The 19,346-nt window shown below is 39.1% G+C and overlaps 1 protein-coding gene across 1 annotated transcript; it reads right to left on the bottom strand.

Moving 5' to 3' along the window:
- Nucleotides 1-7,653: 7,653 nt before the first annotated feature.
- LOC308503799 (olfactory receptor 52K1-like) lies at nt 7,654-8,616 on the bottom strand (the record flags this gene model as incomplete). Its single annotated transcript, XM_081063463.1, has 1 exon — nt 7,654-8,616. One exon carries the CDS (start codon nt 8,614-8,616, stop codon nt 7,654-7,656), a length of 963 nt encoding a protein of 320 aa, XP_080919589.1.
- Between the last annotated feature and the right edge of the window lie 10,730 nt (nt 8,617-19,346).

The following is a 19,346-nucleotide window of genomic DNA, read 5'->3' as shown; positions in this document are numbered from 1 at the left end:
GATTTCTCCAATCCTGATAGGTTATCGCATTGTCCAGATATTGCTACCATTTTCATGAGAAGAAGAAGGCTTTAACTGAAACACAAAGGGATAAACGGAATAAATATACAAGGAAGAAAATCTCCTTTTCTTGAGATAATTTTTTTTTATAGCTGAGACATCCAAATGTCTGAATTAGGATAGGTCTAGTTTCATTTAGAGATAAGAGTAAGCATATGATGTTTTTAGATACATGTTTAAAGTCTACCATTCAATTACTTCTAATTTGCAATTGTCTACTTGAAAGGATACTCTTATTACCTCTTGGCATTACCGAACAATGTAAACCAATCTGTTATTCTTTAGTCTCCCTCAGTTTCCATAGCATAGTACGCCACGGTTGTTTCTCCTATATCCCCAGTACCACGATCTTCTATCTATCCATCGTATGCTGTTGATTTCTGTCTTCTCCTCTGTTCCCGTTCTATCCATTATGTCTTATTGCATGGTTTTAATTACTTACATACTTTAATACTTCAAAATCTATGTTTCTAAGTCAAATAGCTTTCTGAAACGCAAGTCTATTTTTTCATTTGCTTCTTAGTTATACCACACATTCAAAAATAGCTATACCACACATTCAATGTATTTAAGACCAAATTAATTCACCTGTTCTACTCAAATCTTCTCTACCTCCATTTTGTCTATGTTTTTGTGAATTATATCACTTTCTATCTATCCAACCCAATGTAGAAATTTAATACTATCCTTATTCATTCTTATCTCTCATCCCTTTTACCTATTTACCAGTTCCTGTTGACTTTATTTTTAATTCTTTTTTGTCAACCCCTAACATCATTGCCATCTAGTTCACACTCCCAATTTTTCTTACCTGGATTATTTCCTTAGATCTCTCTGCCTTTGCTATCATACCCTTCCCAATCACTCTCCACCCTGAAGTCAAGAGTTTTTCCTGAAATGTAGATGTCGTCATGTCACCTTTAAGATTAAAGTATTTTTGAATTTACTCCATGGAAAGATACCGTGCATTTAAGACCGGCATACAAGGTTTTCAAAGGTTATCTTATGTAAATGATCTTATGTCAATATTGTTATCATTACTAATGTTAATAATAAAAGATCACTGAGTATGGGATCACTGGCCTCTTTCTTTTTCTCTTTATCTCCATGAGTCTTCTTCTTGTTTCAAACTTTTACTGTCTGTCTCTCATCATGGTGTGATGATGATTCACTGTTTCTGACCCCCCTATGTTAACAAGAAGCACCAATGAAATAAGTGCTCTGTTTAACCTTCTACATATGAGTCACCTCCTGGCCATTAAAACAAAAAACTTGAAACTGGATATGTTTGTGTCTGTATGCTTGTCTTAAAAGCCAGGCAAAGTCTGAAATAATTATAATTTTTATGTAAGGTAGGGCTGCACATGTATATGTTTACGTAAAAAGAGTCAGGGATAGCAAAGTTCCTGTGAATCATGCACCCTTCTATAGGTCACTCCAAGAGTCTTTTTATGGATCAATGATGACTACAATGTTGCCCAGAAACTCTGAACATGGCAGCTACAAAATCTGAAATGCCAGGTGGGCATATATCTTCCAGCCTTTTGTTCTTTTCCTTCCAGATTCAGATCCACTGTTAACTTCAAGTTACAGTGACATATTTTTACTGAGACCCCCCCACCAGAAGAATCTCATAATCTTACAAAAATTCACATTTCAGTGCTTAACATTCTACACAATGAGAAAGTTAATTCTCTTTCTTAACCACTCTCCTTCTGCTGCAACTTTCAGCCCATTGTTTAGCTGAGGAGTCAGAAGAGAGCTGAACACTTGGAGAAGGCCACCGGTCACTTTGACAGAAGAGGTGTCAGTGGAGCAGTGAAGAATGAAGCCAAGCTACAATGGGTGAAGGAGAGAAGCAGAGATAAATGCATGGGCCTGAAAATAACCTGCCTCTTTGTGCTGCGTGGTTTGTGAGTCTAGAGGAAAAGCCTAGAGCTGCTTATTAAGCATTAATCACTAAAGTAAATAAGAGGTCCCTCCATGATTTTTAGAAGAGAAGCAGAAGGGATTTTATTCCCAGGAACCTAAAAGTGAAGATATATTTAGCTCTCTGATCAGGAAGCAGAGGACAATTAGCAAAGAACTAATGTTGTGCTTTCCTACTTATTCATGTAAATTCAGTCCAGGTGACCTGTCTACTGTAAAGCTATTCCCAAATTCTGTAATGCAGTATAGCATGTGTCCTTTTCTTTCCTGTGAAATCACTTGACCTGCCCTGTCATTGCCCTGATTACTTTGCATTGAAAACCTGTCAGTGTGTCCATCCTTGAAGAGTAGGGAATGTGCTCTGTTTATGGCAGCAGTCTCGGGACAAGTTCTAGAAGTGCTGGAATCCAGCGGGTACTCGGTAATGTTTGCTGGATAAATAAATAAATAAATATCTATGTGATTAAATTTTAAAAATAAGTAGATTAGTATATAAAACAACCAGGAATCATGGGAACTTGACCAGACACACTGAACTTACAGGATGAGAAGGAGGTAGCAGATAGTGGGGTGTCCATGAATGGACTGACTCTTCAATGCTCCTCACCTGAAGTGATATTCTGGGTGCTCCACGGCAGAAGGAACCCGATCTCTCTGCCAAGGAAGTGATGCTAGAATCCTGGGTGTGTGTCAGAAATGAGGGATCCTGGGGTCACGACTGGTCACGTCTGTCACTGTACCTGTTTCTGCAGGCAGGGAGGCTCCTCTGTGGGATATGGCCTGTCCCTGTCTCCTGAATCTCCTTTTTAACAGTGTCATGGACTTTACAACAGTGGTAATAGGGAGATGCAGGGATACACGAGTGAGCTTGCAGCAATGTGTAATCTGAAAGGCAGAAGCTAAGGGGCATGGAACAGAGAGGGTTAGTTTTGAGGAGTCAGACCTGGGAGAACAGCTCCTCTGAGACAAGGGCGCAAAAATGTAAGACTACTATGAGGTATCAGACCGGAGGTGTTGGAAGACCCAGAGCCGTAACAGCCAACCAAGCAATAACTCCTATTACAAGAGCTACAGGAACGGCAGAAGTAGTGAGCTGTCAATAATCTTCCCCAAATCCATAAACCCCAAACCTGACCTCATTTTCCACACCTGAAATCCTGTAATGAATGTTTAGCTGCTCCTGTCATCTTCACTCTGAAAGGCAAGTCTATTCTTGATACTTCGTCAAGGCAGGGCTGGTGAGTGTGAATAAAGCACTGGGCAGGTAAGATATTATTACCCATTGACAGGGCTCAGAGGACACACCGGGGTTAAAGGTGGCCTCGAGATTGTCTGGAGGCTCCCAGAGCAACGTCTCCTGCCCCAGGGATAGCTGGCTGGGCAGATAGGCAGAGCAGAGAGTGCCACCTGCACGTAGCCAAGTGTCCCACATCTTTCCAGTGTTTGTCATCGCCCCTAAGGCGATGTGGCCCCTAAGCCACATCCTGGTGGCTGTGATAGGAAACCTCATGCTCAGTGAGCTAGGAAACCTCACATCTGAGCACTATAAGCTCATACTTCTCATTCTCACAGGTCAAACTCAGACCAAATAATTTCTTTAGTGGATTCTGTTGTTAAATGTGTTCACTCCTCCATCTGCTATGAGTGTTGGCTGCTAAAAAGCTCATAATTGAGTTACTTTCACATGCGCAAAGACAGCTACTTACCCAAGATTAATATTGTTATCTGAGAGCCCCTCTTACTCAATAACGGGTCTATATAGGAATACAAAGACTTGATCCTCTTTCTTCAATACAAAACAACACTGAAGAGCCATTCCTCTCAAGAGCTTCCCCTGGAATTAGCTCAGGCATCTGGGGAAATTAAATCATAGTTTAACTTCTTTCTCTGCTCCATCCTGCTTCCCTCACTTTTGACAGGTGTTATTTCCTAGTCTGCTTCACAATAAGGTTCCTGCATGCAAGCCTCTGCCTTAGAGTCTGTTTCTGGAGAATCCAACCTAAGACAAATACCACTTGTCTCAGGCTAATTGAATGCTCTGCTTCTCTTCTGGAGGACTGTGACAGGTCCATGGACATCAAGTCCAGTACTATGGTAAATATGGAATTAATATAGATTCTCAGACTATACATCCCAAAGAGATGAGCTAAGACCTCCTCTATCATATCTTCCCAACACCAGACAAATCTTTCCTTTGGTCCCATCTCTGACAAAGCAGCTACCGGTTCTCCCCAGTGTCCACATTCTCCTTTAGAATAATGCTGCAATTGCACGGTCTATTCATTCATCTACTCAACAAGTATTTCATTCACAGATCGTGGGAAGCCTCATTTCTCATTCATTCATTCCATTTGGTTGGTAGATATTAAATATCTACCAAATCGATGTACTCTGCTAGAGTTGGAAAAAACAGACAATGAATATGATAAATGGTTCTTGTCATCATAGCTCATAGGACGATATATGTTACATATATGATCACAGATACCTAATAATAGTTATCAGTGTTATAAATTAAAATTACAGTGTGTTAAAGCATATAATATGAGAGCCTTCACTAAATGAATGGGTTAAAAGTGAAGAGAGATGTAAGAATATGCTAAGGATACAAAATCCCTGAGGCAGGAGGGAAGGGAGCATGATATCGCCAAACCTGAAAGAATCATGAAATTTGGAAATGTAGTACTCGCGAACTAAGCCTGGTGTGTAAGCAGAAAGCTTAGCATGAACATTTTAGGTCATGTTAAAGGGCAGTGGAAAGTTATGAAATTTTTAAACAAAAGATTGAGACATGATCAGAATCTCATTATCAAGTATCATGCTGGGAGTATGGATGAACAGGAAGGAATGAAGCACAGATTCTGGGAGACCTGTTGGAAACAAATACAGTGATCTCTCAAGAGGTCCAAGGATATGGCATGGAAATCAGTTCTGAGGTTAGTCTTTGGGGGAAAAGAAATCAAGACTATAAAAATCCAGAGGGTTCAATGGGTCATTTACATAAATACTGAAGTCCCTACCAGGATTATGGGTAGGCAAAAAATTAGAGAATATATTGATCGAGTCAACATTTAATGAAGAGCAACCAGGAGATATATCCATAACTGGGAGTGGTAGAGGATGAAATACATAAGATAGAAAAAACAGAGGTAGAAGAGGTGTGAGAAAATGAATGGTCCCCACTTAGTAGAAAGTGTAATATTTTAATCAGAAAAATAAATGGAAATAATGAGAACATCAGCTTCACATCCATTTTGCGGGCATTAAATGAGAGAGTTTATGTGCAAAGTTTTCTTTTCAGGGCTCAAGTTACCATGCAGTAAGAGCTGAACAACAGGAGCTGCTCATATTATCAAGATTTCATGCTAATAGATATATTCAAACTAAGACCGTTCAAAACTAGTTTGGCCAAAAGCACTTAGAGACCTCTAAGCCATTGGCCATAACCATCACTCATCCTCCACCCACTGAGGGAACTTCCTTTCCAATACTGTGGCTGCTCCCACTCTCCTACAGATCTTTCTTCCACTCCCACCCATGGAGCATGGACAAAAGTTGTGAGAGGGTCTCCACTATTTGCCCTATCTTTGAAGAGCTAGACTCTTGCTAATAATATTGAAGATTAATATTTAACAGGAGAAATGGGATCTTAGAGTATGGCATAGAGCAGAAGCTGCTCAGGGAAAGATTGAGGCAGTCTCCCCCTAGGGAAATAAGTTTAGCCCTGATCTTCCTCCTACCTACCCAACAAACCAGGTCCATTGTCTTCTAAGCCCCGGTTATTCATTGTATCAGTTCAACCTGACCAAACCCATGTCCCATTCCTGCCCATTACCTCCCGTAGAGATTTAGTCCTCTATGAATTGGAACCAATCTCTAATACAGCACTATCACATTTTACCATAATTTCTATATTTTCAATTTTATTTTAAATCACACTCAGAGCCTGGTAAATACTCAGGATGAGGAAGAAAATAATGAAGAAAAGGAGAGCACATGAATTTAAAAAGGAAGACAAATGCTAGTTTTCTATTTGTTCTCTGCTTAGACACAGCAATGAGTCTGCATTATAAGAGTACTCATGTCCTCTAGTGTTGTCTGCACAGTGTCCAAAATACCAGCAGTTGAAATTACATTTGAAAAGACTTAGTTAAGTTTGTGTTACTCATGAAGGTGGCAATAAAGACAATAATGTTAATAGTGATCATGATTGCAATGGTAATTCTGTGACAACTTATTTCTTCAACATAAATTTATTGACTACGTATTGTGCTAAACTTTGGAGATTTATGTATTCATGTATTCAAAAACACACATGTGTCAATGTGATTGATGAGGAAATATATTAGTAATGACACAGTCCATTAAAATAATGAGTTTTATTTATTGAGCAAACACATATTGAGAGCTTATCATGTGCCAATAATTACTATGCTAAAAATATAATACAACTCATCATTTAGCAAGAATGGAGACAGAAATAATTCAACCAATCATTTTGTAATTATAAATTACGATGGATAATGAAATAAATATACACAGAACTCTGAGTTCAGAAAACAAGTGACCCGATCTAGTTATGAAAATCTTCTTTAAGGAGGTCAGGTTTGAACTGAAGTTCAAAATGAGAAGGAATGGTGAGGATAAGGATAAGGGTATGTATTCCCATTAGGAAAAGCCCAGATTATCCATGGCTGGCGGAAGCATGGACACTTGAGAAAGAAATATAACTAAGAACAGTGATATTAGAAACACATGATGCTCAATCAGCACTACATGTATTGCAAGAATATGTAAATACTTAAGAACATACAACAAACACATTAAAGTGAGTGCCAGTGGTAAGAACCGGAAGATAATGTGCAAGGTAGTTAGAAATGAAGACAGAAAATAAACAATCAAGAATTAGAACAATAATTATTGTACACAATAAACTCTAATTCAAGTCTCTACACGTAGGCTAAAAAATGAAGAAATAAAAGAATTATTATTACTCTCAGAGGATAAAACTGCATAATACTACAAGAGTCATAGACAGTCATCCATCTCAAAAACAGGCTGGAAAAGTACATGGAATAAAGAAATCAAGCTTTATCTGCAATTCCGGAGTAAGATGGAACATGAATTTGTAAAGAGTTTCTCTCATAAACTGAAAACTCTAAAGTATTTCAATAGTTTGCAACCCGTTTCTGTGATGCCAAGCTTTTCTGATAGAGAGAGCCTGTCTGCTCCCACATACTGGTTATGCGCCAGTGTCATGATGATGGGAAGTGATCCATGTTTTCGTATGTTTGAAATAGGCACCTAATTCATCTCTTCCTAAACTTCTAGTCACTTGATCCAGGTCTGTCAAAGTCCTAACTGTTTCTTCATTACATGATGCATTTATCTTGTCAACACAAGTTAGTCATAAATTTTTAGAAGAAAAAGGTATCAAAAAAATTATTTGCTAATTGATCAGTTGAGATAACCCCAGCCTTCTCAGTTTTCCATCCCAATATATAAACACCATAAGCCTCAGGAGAGATTTCCCAACTTCCAAACACCCAGGATAGCTTTATTTGCCTTCTCTTCACTCCAGGTAAATGACCTGGGCTGTGAGGTTCCCACCTCCCCAGGGGATGGTCTCCCTGGCCCGTGAAGTCTAGCTGATGAGAACTGTACTCAGGTGGGATCAATCCTCTTAGGGTTTATAATTTTAAACAGCTGCTCCCGGATCTGCTTAGTCTTGATCCCATAGACAATGGGATCCAGTGCAGGGGGAAAGAGCAGGTAGAGATTGGCAAGGATGACCTTGGCAGCAGAGGCTGTGGGTGGGCCAAAACGCTGCATGATCACAGAAAGAAAGCCTGGTCCATAGAAGAAGAGGATAACACAGACATGAGCTGTACACGTGCTGCCCGCTTTAGCACGTGTCTCAGGTGAAGAAAAATGGATTACAGTCCTCACAATCTGCCCATAGGAATAGGCAATAAAGGCCACATCTCCCACACCAAGAAAGATTGCCACAGCAAAAGCATAGAGGTTATCCACTGTGGTGGCCCCACAGGCCAGCTTCACCACTGCCATATGCTCACAGTAGGTATAGGCAATTGTGTGGGAGCCACAGTAGGGCAGCCGATGGGCCAGGCTTGGAAAGGTGATGGTTAATACCACACCTCGCAGCACCACCAGGCCTCCAATCTTGGTGACAACAACCGGGGTAAGAATAGTTGCATAACGCAGTGGGTTACAGATGGCCACATAGCGGTCCAGGGCCATAGCCACCAGCACTCCTGATTCCATGGCAGAGAATGCATGGATAAAGAACATCTGGGAAAGACAGGAGTAGGAGCTGATGGCTGTAGCACCAAACCAGAAAATGGCCAGCATCTTGGGCAGAGTAGAGAGGGAGAGAATCAGGTCGACAAAGGAGAGCATTGCAAGAAAGAAAAACATGGGTTGGTGAAGGCTGCGTTCTGTCCAGATGAGAAAAATCATGACACTATTCCCAGTCACTGCCAGAAAGAACATGAAGCAAAAGGGAAGTGAGATCCAAATGTGGGCAGCAGTCAGTCCTGGGATGCCAGCCAGGAAGAAAGTATGTGGGAAGAGATGAGAATTATTGGCGAGAACTGTGGTGAGCATCTCATTTAGAAGAGTAAAATGCCACTGCAAAAAAAAAAAAAAAAAAAAAAAAGTGGGTTAAATTCAATGACATGGGGGTTGGGAGCTCAAGATATATGGTCTCAGTAAAACAACCATCACTATCACTCTTGCCCCCACAGTCTTCCAAAAACAGTGAAAAATAATTTTCTGTTTAGTCAATATTTCTGCAAGATCTTCAAACACAGAAGAGTCACGTCAGTTTGGTCCAATGGGAAATGCATTTGACAAGAAGTTCAGAAACGAGGTTCCAGCTTCCAGAATTAATTATCCTAATATATCTGTGACCTGGAGCAATTCACATAACCAGATTTAAGTAAATGTTCAGGAACTGGTGTTAAATCAAAATCCTTCACATCCTGCTCATATTCCCAAGTTCTGAATGTTGATTAAATTTAATTAACATTGGTCTCATATGGTCCCATAGTCTTATACCACTAGCCTTCATCTGAAAATGCCTAAAATCCTAACATCTGAAAAATCCCTTAATTTGGAGACATCCCACTCCCCCAAATTTCATTTGACTGACAGGTTAAGAATACATGGTCCCTGATGACTCCAAGTGATCAGCATCTTCTTTGGATTATTTCCCAGTCATTTCACAAATACACATCTTATTTCTGTCCCCAGTATCTCAATGGCTATCTGATTTCACCATCTCCTGTATCTCCCTCTTCTTCAAGGTATGGTTGTACAGGGATAGACACAAAGTTCAGAGCTGTGGTGACCTGGAATAAACAGAAGCTCTTGGTAATAACAACCAAGTGAAAGCCAAAGAATTCTGTGTCAGAGCCACATTACTGAGAACAGGAGAGAAAATGGGCAGATAGTTCCGTTTTTCATGTAATCACACAAAGTGTACAAAATTATTCAGATCCCCAACATGTCCTGTGCCCAACATGTTCTATGCCCTAACCAGAAAACTGAGGTCTAGAAAGAAGTCAATGGCCTAGGGTCCCAGATATATTTACTGACAGAATGAGATGAGAACTTATATCCACTGATCCCTGAACTAGGAAGTCATCATCCTGTCTCCATGTTAGCAGTGATTGCTGCAGAACCAAGAAACAACATCCAGTGCCTGTGGCCAAGGGTTGGCAGTAGAGGAATCAAAAAGCTAAAGAATGATTTAGGGATTATATGTCTCCTCATTACCCCCCAATACCTCCAGTACCACAATCCTCTCACATGAAAGGAAAACACAAGGACACACAGAGACCTGGGCTAGGGTCTGAGAGGGCTTTGGATCATAACATAATTGATTCACATTCCAGGCAGAAAAGCTGCAGCCACATTGATCTCAGTTTCAGTGACAGCAAGAAGAGGTCTCTAAACATGAGGGAAAGAAGCAGAAGTTGGTCCAGGAGCATTGTTCAAGAAATAAGAAGCATCACAGCGTTAAAATAGCCAAGAACCTTTTGTTTTTCTCCCCAAGAGAAACCGTGTGATTATTTCCCATACTTTCAACCACAGATGCTAAGAAGACTATGTGATGACAGCCGAGATATGAGGGCTGGAAAGATGGGAGAATTGAGTGGACCGATAGTTCTGGTGTCATGAAACAAACTCTGGACCAGGAGTCAAGATCCTGGTTTAGGGTACTATTTCTGCCATATGTCAGCTGTGTGACTTTAAGCAAAGCATCTAACCATTTTCAAGCCTTAATTTCCTTATATGTGAAATGAGTATATCAAAGCCTACCTCCCAGGAACATTGTGAGAGTCCAATGATATATAAATATGAAAATTATTTGTCAAATGCTAAAAACAGTAATTTTATTATTTTTACTAAATTTTAAGAAATAAATGATGCATTAGGAGGAATCTGTTTAAGAACAACAGAAACTAGAGATTCGGAGACAAAGCATTTGATTTAACAAAACATGATAGATTCATCCCATGGGCAGATGTTTTATAGGAGTAACCTGGAGCAACCCAGTCAAAAAACACTACATCCTCCCTGACCCTGCTCCCTGCCTCCCTCCCAATCACCCCTTATTCCCTTCAGCACCTCTAGACTACGGTAATGGGTGGAGATGTAGAGCACATGAGGAAATGTGGTTCTCATCACCTGAACATCTGCTTCAAATTATCTTCAAAGTTGACCAACCCTAAGCCTCAGCCCACCTTGTGGAACGTAACAGTGTCTTTAGAACAATGTAAGAAATAATTGCATCTGATGTCCCAACTATCCCCTCAGGACTAGTAAATGTCCCTCATTATAAGATTGTGCCTTAAGGAAAAGTCTGCCCCAGTATGCTCAGCTCCTCTACCTCCATCAGGAAAGTAGGTAAAGGGAGGTAAGGGGTCCTGGAACAAGAAAAATCTGGTACACAGATTTAGGTGCCTCCATTCATGTGACTCACCCTGTGGGCTTCAAACAGCAGCAGATTTACAAATAGCTGACTGATGAGCTGGGACTAGAATATTTGCCTGCCTTTGGAGGAAGAAATTTGCACACACCTAATCCCTCCCTCGCCTGTGTCCACATAACATGGAAGATCCAGATAGACCTCAGATGATGTACAGAGTATTGGCGGTATTTCCAATTTTCCCTAGTGATATCAAGACCATGCATTTCCATCCCAAACAACCTGTCAGATTATCCAAATCTGGAAAGCTTGAGGGAAAGCTAATTTGTGATGGAGCCTGTATATATCTCTCTTCCTTGGGCTTACCCTTAGCCATTACTCACCAAAGAGCTGCACCTATCGAGTGATGAGAAGTTAAGCTACCAGTCAGGTCCCAAGAACAGGGTATATAATGGGCACCTTTTCAGGCATTGCTTTTAGGAATCCAAAGCAAAGCTCCCACCATCAATATACCAATTAGTACTTCTGCCTCCTCTTCTAACAAAGGTTTAACAAGGTCTTTTCCTCTTATTGGGGCCTCAGGGAACAACTCCAGCAGGGAATATTTTGAACAGCATACTCCAGGGTGCCATGTCAAGAGACGGCCAACGCCCTGCAAGCAGAAGCAAGGAGAGGCTTCCTGCTGTGGGGAAAGGGACCACCTGGTTTGGTTACAGGAAAAGAGGGTTCTTGGCTTCACATAGGAAAGAATTTAAATGTGAGCCAATACAGAGTTTAAAGTAAATATATGTTCATTTAGCAGAGTACATAAGAAAACAAAGCCCATCCCAAAGACAGAGTGGCAGTCTCTAATTGCTAGTGGAAGAGACCCCTTCATCCCCCAGGCTAGGGTTTATATGTGTTTTCTGCTTCCATGGAAAATTCATTGGTATGGGGGGAAAAGAGGATAGAAGGACAATGGTAAGTTATCTTTAACTTTAGTAAGAAGCAAGAATAGGGGCAGGTTTGTTTTTATTTTTTTTTAATTAAAGTTTATTGGGGTGACAATGGTTAGTAAAGTTACATAGGTTTCAAGTGTACAATTCTGTAATACATCATCTATATATCACATTGTATGTTCACCACCCAGCGTCAGTTCTCCTTCCATCACCATATATTTGACCTCATTTACCCTTCCCCTGTGGTAACCACTAAACTATTGTCTGTGTCTATGAGTTTTTGCTTCTTTACTTGTTTGTCGTGTTCCTTTGTTTTCAGTTTTATATACTACATATCACTGAAATCATATGGTTTCTACTTTTTCTATCTGACTTGTTTAGCTTAGCATGATAATCTCAGGATCAATCCATGTTGTTGCAAGTGATACTATTTCATCTTTTCTTAGTATTAGTATTATACTAAGAGTATAATTCCATTGTATATATATGTACATATATATCTACATATATACAATGGAATACTATATGTATATATATACCACATCTTCTTTATCTAATCATCTATTGAAGGATACTTTGGTTGTTTCCATGTCTTGGTCACTATAAATAAAGCTGCAATGAGCGTCGGAGCACATATATCTTTACAGATAAATGTTTTCAGATTTTTTGGGTAGATACCCAGGAGAGGGATTGCTGGGTCATATGGTAATTCTATTGTTAATTTTTTGAGGAACCTCCACACTGCCTTCCATAGGAGCTACACCCATCTGCATTCCCACCAACAATGTATGAGGCTTCCTTTTTAGCCCCACAGCCTCTCCAACACTTGTTATTATTTGTCTTGATGATAGCCATTCTAAGTGGTGTTCGGTGAATCACAAAGAACTAGACAATCTAAATAGACCTACCAAGAGTAAGGAAATTGAATCAGTCATCCAAAACCTTCCCAAAAGCAAAAGTACACAACCACATGGCTTTATTAGTGAATTCTACCAAACATTCAAAGAGAATCTAATACCTGTCCTACTTCAACTCTTCCAAAAAATTGAAGAAGAGACAATGCTCCCTAACTCATTTTATGAGGCCAGCATTACCTTGATACCAAAACCTGGTAAGGATAACACAAAAAAAGAAAATTACAGACCAATATCTCTGATGAATACAGATGCAAAAATCCTAAACAAAATTCTAGCAAATCGAATGCAACAATGCGTTAAAAAGATTATACATCACGACCAAGTGAGGTTCATCCCAGAGGCATAAGGAAAGTTCAACATACACAAATCAATCAATGTGATACACCACATACACAAAATAAAGTACAAAAATCATATGATTACATCAATAGATGCAGAAAAAGCTTTTGACAAGATACAACATCCATTTATGGTTAAAACACTTAATAAAATGAGTATAGCAGGTTTGTTTTTAACTCTTGTAAAGAACAACCTGTATTTTTTTCCATGGACTTAATTAACTACAGGGGTGGTCATAATGGAATCTCTCGTCTTTCGATAGTTTGCTCTATGTAATTGATCAATGTCTGCCTGTGTCTTGGACCACATAGGCAGCAGGCTTAGAATCCAACCTTTTAGTTCCTTTTTCTGCAAAAACAATCCTTATGCCCCTTCCCTATATTAGTTTGATGGCCAGCCAAGATCTGATCTAGGGAGGGTGGTGGGAAGGGGCAACAACAGAACCAGCATACAACATTACCTAGATGACCCCCATTACATAGGTGGAACCAGGAGAGAAAGAATGTTTAATAAGCAGGAGGCTTTATGAGAAGAGAGAACCTGGGCAAGGCATAAGGCTGGAGAAAATGGCAGGTGTCTCCTGTGCCTAAATTCAAAATGATAGATACAAGGGTAAGCCAAGTCTTGTAGATATTGTCATCCATATATTACCTCACTTCAGTGAAATAACTCACAACTCTGCCCCTATTTAATCAGTATCTCTACATTCGACTCTCATCTCAGCCACAAAGAGCACTCCTGAAAGTGCTGCCATATTAATCTATGGGAGGATATGCAAGAGAATGAAGGATATGGACATTGCATTGACTTGAGAGAGATTGGAGAAATTGAGTATATACAGCTTACACAGAAGAACACTTGGGGTGGCATACATGATTCTTCATGGATTCTTCAAACCTAGGAAGAAACTCCCAGTGAGGAAAAAAGAATTTGTCTTATGAAGCCAATGGGAAATACAAGAATAAAAACATGTAAATTTATAGTTCAGGACTCAGTCAGACCTGTGTGCCTTCAAAGTTATAATTCCCTATTAAAGATACAGAGACCAACACAGGCTATGTTGGAAGGAAATACTAGCACAAGGTTGATTGGGAATGGTCAGAACTCAGAATCAGGCCATCCTTTTAAAAGACTATGTTCTAAGGGCACTGACCCAGTTCTAAAGGGAAGAAGACATAGCAGGTGTCATTTCAAGTAGAGCCAAGATTATGAACCCTAACATGAAGCATTCAGTTTTCTAACCGAGAAGTCAAGTTTGGTAACAGTGAGCTTAGGATACATGATGCTATATACCTCTGAAACTGCAGGAGGCAGGCATTATGCAGTAGAAAATACCAGTGGAGGAGGAAGCAGTAGGCAAGACAAGTAGCAAGAGCAATACAAAGGCCAGTCCAAGAGTAACTGAGGGGTTGTACTGAAACTTAAGCCCAGAAAATAGTCTTAGAACAGGGACATTCAATTAGTGTGAATATGGAACACCTGACTGAAAGTCAGCACCCTCAACTGCAGTCAAAAATCATGTAAAATATTAAGAGATTGAGACAAGATTGAAGCTCCCAAAACAGTCAAGAGGCTTGGAGCAATAATTTAGATGAAAAAACAATTTTTTTGAGTTCCTCTTAAGAGTGTGGAAAGAAAATACAGAGATTTTAAATGGGTCAGGTGGCAGATACACATCAAACTGAAGTAAGGCACCACCAAAGGCAAAGCAGAGGTTCATACAAAACCTGCAGCCACACCTTGAAGAGATGGAAACATCTTGAAGAATGAGCATCTAATTATGCTTGTGGGGACCAGGGAAGGCTTCACAAATGAGGCAACATTAGAGAGGAAAGTTGAAGAGTGGGAATAGAATACTCCAGAATGGTTCATTAGCATTGAAAAGGACACCAAAACTCCTACAGTATGGAATTCTTGATGAACAGCTAAGAGATCCATGTTGAGGGAGCAGTGAAGAGGGATGAGATTTAAGGGGGAACTTGGATCTAGACTGCGAAAGGCCTTAAGTGCTCTTCCAAACATCACTGAATGTTAATAAGAGGTCACAGACAGCACAATAGACAAGTTGTTTAAGCAGGGCAGTGATAGTGATAGTTTAGTACTTTAATAGATTTATTTCATAATATTCTGGGCATAGAAACAAAAATATGATATTAGAATGGGTAGGACTTAGTGAAATCTTGGAAGAGAGCAGTGACAATAGGATAAAAAGGAGAAAACTAGCTTAGGTCTTTACTGGTAAATTCTATCAAACATTTAAGAAAAGAACAATAACAATACTATGTAAACTTTTAGAAAATAGGGGAAAAGGCAACAATTTGGTTTAATAGAAGAAAATCTCAAATAGGTTTAGAAGAGGTAAGGAATTGGGAGCTGTATATTCAAAGAGATGTTTTGGCAAGTTTGTAAAAAAAGAAAAAGGAAAAAGAGGAAGCAGATTCAGGAGCATGGTACAGGGAAAGAGAGAGTTGAGATGAGAAAGCGTATTGGTCAAGGTCCCAGCTTGCAGATGGTACATGCAAAAAGGGAGATAGAGGAAAGTATAATGAAGAGAATGGTCCAAAGATATGGGGAAAGCTTAAATAAATAATAATAAAAGAAAACAGGGATGGTGACATACACCAGGGCTGGCAACCTCAACAGCCGTTACCATCTCACAGACGTGGGGAGCAATGGGAGGAAACCGCTACCAGTATTGATAAGATCTTGCCATGGAGGAACCACTTGATAGGAGTAGAAGGCCTTCAGGAGAGGAACGCAGACACTGCCAAACAGGGGACCAGTAGGGAAATATTCAGAGGAATAAATCCCTCAACTTGTCTATCTTGCTGCCCTCTGATCTCCCGCAAGTGCCTCCCATTAGCCAAATCCAACCATAAACCAAGGGCCATAGACTTTAACCTTTATGGGTACAGAGGAGAGAGCAAAGTAGATCTGGAGGGGCAAAGAGGTTTCCAGCAGAAGGGTCATCTGCATTTTTAGATGTGTACATATTGGAGAAAAGGAAGTGGTAAAAGATAAAGCATAGAGAATACATCTGCTGGAAGATGGTCCCTGAAGGGAGACATGTGGGAGATGGGGGGTGAGGAGTTCAAGAATTCACAGGAGGAAAGCCTCTTCCTAAACCTTCATCAAGACAGACATGACCATCAAATAGTGGTTCCATGGGACTGGGGAGTGAGTATTTTTGTTCCCTGAGCTGAGCTTGATACATCTCTGAGATCACTGGGAGCCTTCTGGAGCTGGGATGAAAAATAAAAAATAAAAAAAACACCAAGCCTTGATGCACACAGGAAAAAAGATTAGAGAAAGCCACTTGGAGGTCCTAGGGAGTGGCAGAGAAAGTCCAGCGCATCTCCAGGCTCTAATTTGTAAAACAGCCCAGGTCCCAAGAGAGAGAAGATGAACTCTGATGAGACAAGTAAAGAGTTAACAGGAGTGAGTTGTAAGCTGGCAGGAGCCAGCTTAATCATTAACTGCTTGGCTCTGACTCCCCTGGCCATCACTACACCTGCAGGCTGACAAGCACTTTACATTCATCATAGGTGGGGAAAAACTAGTTTCCAATCACAATGGCAACATCTACAAACTAACGATCACCCATCAGGACAATTCCCAGAAGAAGACAATTGTAACCACAGCGCTGCTGCAAGCTGACAAACACCCTACGTCCTGCTTAGAAAAACATAAAACCCCAGCATTCCTTCTCATCAGGGCCTCTGTCCCTATCAGGCTCTGTCCTGGCAAAACTTCCTTTGCCAGAACTGTCTCTCTTTGACTTTCAATAAATCTTTGCTTACTCTTGTAGAGTCTTGTAAATTCTTTTTACATTCTGCAAACAACCAGGGGTTAATTCTACACCAAGACACCCTCAGCGGTAAAGGCATAAAAGAGAGGTGTAGCCAAGAGAGTAGAAAGCAGCTACAGAAGGCAGTTCCATTTGGAAAGGACCCCTCCAGGACCTCCTAGCAGGGAGTAACCAGGGGCAGAGGTGAGAGGAGCAGGCCCTTTTCTTGCTCTGTGTTCCTCGCTCTTTCTCCTCCCACCTGGGCTTTCTCACTTTGCTTCCTTAGTTTGATCCTTCCAACTCTGACCCTCTTTTCCCTTAAGATCTTCACCTGTACAAAGAGACAAAGGCCTGAGATCTGGAGAACAAGTAAGAAAAATGAGATGAAGCTCGCCTCTGGACGTGTTAAAGCAATTAGAAATTTCTACCAGAGGAAAGAGCAACCATTTTAGAGCCTGACCCAAGGGAGGCGGGCTGTCAATGCTGACAGAAGGTGAAAGCAGGACGTCCTCCCATTTCAATTCCAGATCCAAGATCCTGAAAAGAGATAGCCATTGAATTGACTCATTTCTGATTCAAAAATAAAATCAAGAATATCAAATTACCCAAAATAATAAAGGGTTATCTAAAAAGCATTAGCCACCACCCCACTGAAGGAAGAGCTCTAGAGGCATTCTACTTAAAGTCCAAACCCAGACCCTTATCTGGGTCTAGACTATCAGCACTTCTTTATATTATTTAGAAAAGTATAAACATTTTAATAAGATGCAAAATAAAAATAAGAGCTTACACTATTTAAAGTTCTCCTAATAATCAGTAATACATTTTTCTACCGAAAACAAAAATTCTGAGAATTTACAAAAAGTTATTAGCTTTGGAAAGCAATAGTGTAAAATAGCTGTAACTTGTGAAATGTTTTTTGTCTGTTTTTTTTTTCTTTTTAATTAAAGTTTATTGGGTGACAATTGTTAGTATAGTTATATAAGTTTCCCATAAAGATATATGTGCTCTGATGTTCTTGCAGGTTTATTTACGGTGGCTAAGACATGGAAACAACCAAACTGTCCTTCAGTAGATGATTGGATAAAGAACATGTGGTATATATGCCCAATGGAATACTATTCTGCCATAAGAAAAGATGAAATAGTGTCATTTGTGAAATGTTTTCAAAGTAGCAATCATCAGAAGGTTTTTTTTTTAAGTAATAATCACCAATTAGGAAATATAATGAAATAAAAAAGTAATAATAATGGGGGGAAATTCCAAAAATACCTATGACCGAAAGGAAAAACATATTAGATTTCTGAATGGAAAGAATCAACAGGGTAAAGACATCAGTTCTTCCATGATTAATTTATGATTTACTTTAATATTTAAAAAAAATCACAACTAGTCTTTCTTTCTTTCTTTCTTTCTTTCTTTCTTTCTTTCTTTCTTTCTTTCTTTCTTTCTTTCTTTCTTTCTTCTTTCTTTCTTTCTTTCTTTTTTTAATATTCTCCACTTTTACTTTTATTATTAATAGAATATAGACATTTGGAGACTCAATCAGTCTTTCTTTAACTTAAAAAAATTATTTGAAATTATTAGTAAGACTCTTCTCTACCATATAGTAAATATACTAATTCAGTTGGTATTGGCATAAAAACAGAGAAGACTGTCGAGTTAGGCAATTATCCTTGAATGTATGTTCGAACTTAATATTTGACAGAAAAGCACATTGCAAATTAATGAGGAGGGGAAGATTTATTTACTGAATGGTGCTGGAACAATGGGTTAGCTATTTGTGGGTAAAATTAATTTGGAGACTTTCTTACTCCATGTCCAATTTCAAATGTTACAAAATTAATCTTAAAATAATTTTGTAAATGAAATACAGCAAACACTTATTAAAATACGTGATTTTACATTATTTAAAGCTTAAAATCACGAAATAACTAATTTTAAAAGTACGATTGTAATGAATACATAAAAGTTTATATTTTTATGTAATATATTTTTATGTATTTGTTTAAAGGATAAATAGAATTTAATGGAAAATGAATCAGGAAATATTTCCGGAAAATTCAACAGATAGAGGTAATATTCTTAAACTATAATGAAACTCATACAAATTCATAAGGTCATGTTTCCAGATTCCATGCTAAGCACTTGAAAAACATTTCATTTAATACTACAAGACAAGTTAAATATAAAGCTAAAAGTGAAAATGGAGTAAACATATAAATGGGGGGGGGGGAGGAACCTTTGAAAAAGCCAAAGTTCACTAAATAATGAAGTAAAAGGTAAACCAGAATTTAAATATCAATTTTTACTTATTTTATTAATAAAAATTTTTAAATCAAAATATCCAGTTATGGCATGGATGTGATGAAATACACACCCATAACTAATTCTGGGTGTGTAAAGTACTACAGTGTATC

Source organism: Rhinolophus hipposideros (genome assembly GCF_964194185.1).
Source record: "Rhinolophus hipposideros genome assembly, chromosome: 10".
Lineage (NCBI taxonomy): Eukaryota > Metazoa > Chordata > Mammalia > Chiroptera > Rhinolophidae > Rhinolophus > Rhinolophus hipposideros.
This window is presented reverse-complemented; position numbering and strand designations above follow the sequence as displayed.